The 5,089-nt window shown below is 55.1% G+C and overlaps 1 protein-coding gene across 1 annotated transcript; it reads right to left on the minus strand.

The window, feature by feature from the left end:
* Positions 1–1,463: 1,463 nt before the first annotated feature.
* Neurog1 (neurogenin 1) lies at positions 1,464–2,189 on the minus strand. Its single transcript, XM_057786898.1, has one exon. It carries the CDS (start codon positions 2,187–2,189, stop codon positions 1,464–1,466), a length of 726 nt encoding a protein of 241 aa, XP_057642881.1.
* Between the last annotated feature and the right edge of the window lie 2,900 nt (positions 2,190–5,089).

Below are 5,089 nucleotides of genomic sequence, written 5' to 3' on the forward strand. Positions count from 1 at the left end.
CTACAGACCAACAGAGTAGCCAGAAAAGTCCCCAGTAGGATTTCCCTGGCAACAAACGAAAGCCCTGGCGATGGCCCCCGGGAGACTGGCTGAGCAACCCCTCCCCCACGCTTGGAGGGGCAGAGAGTATAAATGCCTGTGTGTGGTGGGCTACCGGCACCCTAGCCCACAATTTTAGGGCAGCTGTAGACCCCACTCAGGGACTTCGCAGCAGCCCAATTCATCCCACTGCTCACAGCTAGGGTGACCTCAGCCTCAACAGACAATGCTTTAAAGGCATGGTTTACAAATCAATCTCCCGCACTAAATGGGCTGCTCCAGTACACCCTTCTGCTCGCCCTGCCGAGGCCCACCTGTCACTGGGGCTTCCTAGCCAGTGGTCACACTGTATTGATCTTTTTAATCCCCTCCTTTTGAGAGACAGAGCCAGCTGATGTGGAGTTCCTCAAAAGACTCCCTCGGCCCCTACCTCTACAGGTAGCTGCAGATCCGGGGCTAATTCCCCACTAAAAAGTCATAATTGGCTTACGGGGTGCCTGAAAGATCGGCCTTGTTTACAAAGGTGAAAAGAAAAGATGGCTCATAAACGCCCTAATCTGTCTCGGGCTTGGTGCAAGTCAGGTGCGTTTTTATTTTAAAGTTGTTTTTGAATAGGATTGGAGGGTTTGGAGACGGTGGGATAATGTTTCACTTTACAGGTGGAGCCGCCAAGGGGAGGGGGGAAAAGCCCCAGAGACACGAATATTAGGCAAAGAAGCTGGTGACTTATTGTTTTCTTATTTTTTATTTACATGAAGCATCTGCAGTACAAAATGTAAACTTTGATAGCTCATAATAATAGAATAAACTCTTTATGTACAAAAATACATTTTCATATGAATGAAGCATCCTGAATAAATTAAAGTACCCTCCAGCCCGGTCCCTGAATAGCTATGCAAGCGCTCAGGTTCTTCCCGGAGCAAGCCCACAGTGGTGGGGGTCGGGATCCATAATGCATGAAGCTCACTCCTTGTGTCTCCTTTTTAAGCCTTTTCATTGTATTGTCAGCCGGCTCAAACCGAATTTTCATGCTCGTTTTTCTTCATTAGAGTTCTACAAATTGTAAAATTGACTTTTCACCTCGTCTTCAGGGGCTCATCTGTCCCTTTTCCAAATCACACTGAAGTGGTGGCTGGGGTCAGCTCTGAGCCAGTCACAAAGGAGGTTTTGTGGACTTCAGAAAGTGCAAAACGAAAGGCCTTCTGAGGGCGGGCAGGAGGGGCCGATGCTGGGGGCTGGAGACCAAGGGGCCTCCTCCGCAAGGGTGCAGCGACCTAACAAGTAGTCAGGTATTCCCCCCACCTTTAAAGTTCCCAGTATCCACCTGGGGGGGGGGTGAGGGTGGTCCCCGAGGTCTCAACCGGTCCCCATCTATTGCTCATTGACTGGGGGTGGAAGAAGGCAATAGCGTTGCCCACACAGGCCTAGTGGTACGGGATGAAACAGGGCGTCGTGAGAAGCAGGTCTTTGGGCAGGCCCGGGAAGGAGAAAAGGGGTTCGCCGGGGCCATAGGTGAAGTCTTCTGAGGCTGAGGGACTACTGGGATCAGAGAGTGGCGAAGCTACTGTGGCGCAGGGGGAGGCGGCGGCTCCGGAGCCCCAGGACTCGGCATCGCTAGCCGGGCTCGGGGGCCCAGGCAGACAGGGGGCACACTGTGGAGGCAGGAGGCGCTCCCTGGCACCACCCCCGGGGAGCCCTTGATCTGCCAGGCGCAGTGTCTCAGCCAGGGCCCAGATGTAGTTGTAGGCGAAGCGCAGCGTCTCAATCTTGGTGAGCTTGGTGTCGTCGGGGAACGAGGGCAGCACACTGCGCAGTGCGTCCAGAGCAGCGTTGAGGTTGTGCATGCGGTTGCGCTCGCGATCGTTGGCCTTTACCCGACGGCTCCTTCGCAGGGAGTGCAGCAGCGCCTCAGATCGCACCCGCGCACGACCTCGCCGGCGACGCCTTTCCTGCTCCTCATCAGGAGCGCCAGGAACATTTGAGATGGTGGGCGCGCTCCTGCGGGCTGGCACGGACAGACCCGAGGTGGCGGCTAGGGCCTGGAGCCTGGTACAGTCCTCTTCGTCGGTGAGGAAGCTGGACAGGTCGCTGCTGCTGTTGCTGCTGGCGCAGTCTAGGTCGGAGAGGCAGGTCTCCAATGGGGCAGGCATCATTGCAAGGAGAAGGACCTACAGAAGTCTGGACAGGAGGAAGTGTAGAGGGCTTGAGTGTGGGCTGAGGGCACGGCCGTCGAGGCGCACTCACGTTCGGTACGACCCGGGGCTAGTCTGTGCCTGCTGCAGGCGTGAGGGCCAGGGAAGAGAGCAGGGACTCCAGGGGAAATGGGCTTGGCCTCCTAGCCTCGCCTGCAGGGGCCACGCGCCCAGCTGGTCTCCCGAGTGATGTCGCCGGCGATCAGATCAGCTCGTGTGAGCACCGAGTGTGGCACACGACCGGCCTCAGGACCCCTTAAGTACGGCGCGCAACAATGGGCACCCCCCTCCTTGGCCACCTCCGCCCCGGAGGCGGCGCGGGTGAATGGAGAGAGGCGGCAGGTCAGCCCCGTGCGGCGCCGGCTATTTGCATAATTTATGCTCGCTGGAGGCCGCCCCCGCCCAGCCCCCCTCCTGGAGCGTGCCCGTAATTACTGCCGGCCAATCGGTGGCTCTGCCGGCTCCAAGAGCCAGATCTAGCGAGGGGGGCCCAGGGCGTCTCTGGCAGCGAAACCGGGGCGGGGGAGGGAGCCGGGGGCGATTAGCGGCCAGCCGAGGCACGCTCCTCCCAGGGCAGCGCGGGCGCTGGTAGCCGGGGTGGGATGGGGAGGCGGGGTCCTGGCAGAAAGTGTGAGCTGCGCAGCGGGTGTTGGAAGGCTGAGGTAGAGGCTTGAGTCTGGGTTCGCACCCTACTCCTGCTGTTGAGGGCTCGCGTGAATTTGAGCGAGTGGTTTCTCCCCTCCCAGCCACGAATGTCACACTCTTATTTAGTTTAAGTGACCGAAGTGTAGCGCTGGATGATGATGTTAGACCATATTAGTAGGTTCCTGGTCAGGGTGCTTTTTAAACCTTTCGGGTTGCGGTGAGCTGCGACCTCCGAACGACTAACCATGTCCAAACAGATGGGAGAGAGGACTGGCAAAGAGCCACAGGCTCAGGGAGGGTTAGGTGTCCCTGCTCCGCCAAGGTTAGTGAAGGAAAGGGCAAGAGGGGAGGAAAACCTAAAAGTCCAGTGAGTTCCCAGGCTAGCCAGGGCCTTGTCGGCATCCCCCCCCCCCCGCCGCGCACCCTTCCTCCCCTTAAAGACTCACTAAGTGACATGGGTGTGCCTCCCCTCTTCTCCTAGAACCTTGTTCTTTCCATTTCCAAGAATCCTCGTGCCTCACGTTTTGGAATGGTGCCAGCCTCTGGGGCCCACACCAGTACCAGCTGGCTAAGGGACTTAGCTTCTGGGCAGGAGAGCGCTGTTCCACAGAGGGCAGCAAGCAAACAGAAGAATTCCATGCCCACCCATTCTGCCCATTTGCCCATAAACTTGCCTATTCCAACAGAGGGTCGCGTTCTACAGGTCAAGTTGACTGTTTGCCAGAGAGCAGTAGAGGCCCAGGCAGCCTCTCAACTGCGCTTATGAAGAAATATTCATTAAGGAACAACCCTGGATTGTGGGAGCAGGTATTAAAAACAAAAGTAACACTCTGAAGTTTCTCCTTCTCGGTGATATCTGAGTGGTGGCCTCGGGGCTATGTGTTCCTGGACTGCTGTCCCTCAAGGGACTATGCCTGGGAGCACCTTGGCGAAGACAGCAAAGAAGTCTTTGCTGACTGTCTAGGCCTTGCCCGTAGCTCCTTCTCTCTGCAGCAGCCAATGGAGATGCAACCAATGCAGAAAGCTTGGACACAGTTATAGATGAGGGCTTGAGGAATTTTGTGAGAAGACAGGAAGTGACTATAATCAGATTATGGGAGAAAGAATAATTGTTGACAGATCCTGGGGGCATCTCAGGAACCGAAGGGCTATTCGGAGTCCCACAAGCAACAGTAGCTCTGGAGCAGACACTGTGTCTTGTCTCTTTCTGTCCCTGTGCCCTCTTCTGGTGGACCAGCACCAGCCTGACCTTGTCAATCTCCTGGGCCCTGCATTTGTTTCTTTGGGCTTCCATGGAAATTACCACAAAGTGGGTGTGTTAAATCTACAGAAGGTTGTTCTCCTAGGACTCAGAAGACCAAAAGTTCAAAACCAAGATGCTAGGGTCCTCGGCCCTTTCTGAAGGGCCGAATGGATATGTTGTGTGTCTCCTTTTTACCTACTTGTGGCTCCTGGACGTCCTTGTCTCACTAATCCATAACTGGGACTAGTCAGCTCTGCCTCCTGTCTTCGGTGTGTCTTTGTCCATGTCTCTGTCTTCTCAAGGAGAATTGCTGGACTCAGGGCAGGACTTCATCCAGGATGACATCCAGGATGCTGGCTTTCATTACATATTCCAGAACTCTTGCTCCCAGCTAAGATTACATTCTGAGGCTTTGGGGACCCACCATTGAACTCAAAATGGCTGGCTTTCTAGGTTTGCCCAGAGTCATTGCAATAGACGTCTGTCGGGGTTTTGGCTGCCCACCTCTTGAAGAGCCTTCCTCCTGGAGGATGTGAAAGCGTGAGAATGTGCTTTCCTGCTCTCTTTGACAATTGGACCATGAGATTTAAAGTTACGGTCATCAAATTGAAATTGGGGTCTCTTTTGGTGACATTTTAAAGGTCACTTGAATCATGGCAACAACCTGGAAGAGTCATTGGCCAGTGGTAAAAGAGGTGGCCAGGAGTTAGCAGAAGTCCTGACAAGGCTGACCTGCCCTGTGGCATTTTCCCTCCTTTGCCTTTTAGACTTACTCTCCAGCCTTCCCGTGGACTATTCAAAGGCCTCTTTGCCCAGTGGGGCTTTCCTGCTCCTCTTTGCCAGGCGAGTGTCTGGCTTAGCAGGCAAAGCAGGGCCATGTTGCCAAAGACTAGAAATCTTGGCTTGCCTCATTTGGATGCCACCTAGAGACAAGGTGGCTTGCTCCAGGCAGGGTGTTGTATTGAGCCTG

This window comes from Chionomys nivalis, chromosome 13, assembly GCF_950005125.1.
Source record: "Chionomys nivalis chromosome 13, mChiNiv1.1, whole genome shotgun sequence".
Taxonomy (NCBI): domain Eukaryota; kingdom Metazoa; phylum Chordata; class Mammalia; order Rodentia; family Cricetidae; genus Chionomys; species Chionomys nivalis.

Bases quoted from the DNA above. Each gene is read 5' to 3' on its own strand.
- Neurog1 (XM_057786898.1), bottom strand. From the start codon at position 2,189: ATGCCTGCCCCATTGGAGACCTGCCTCTCCGACCTAGACTGCGCCAGC.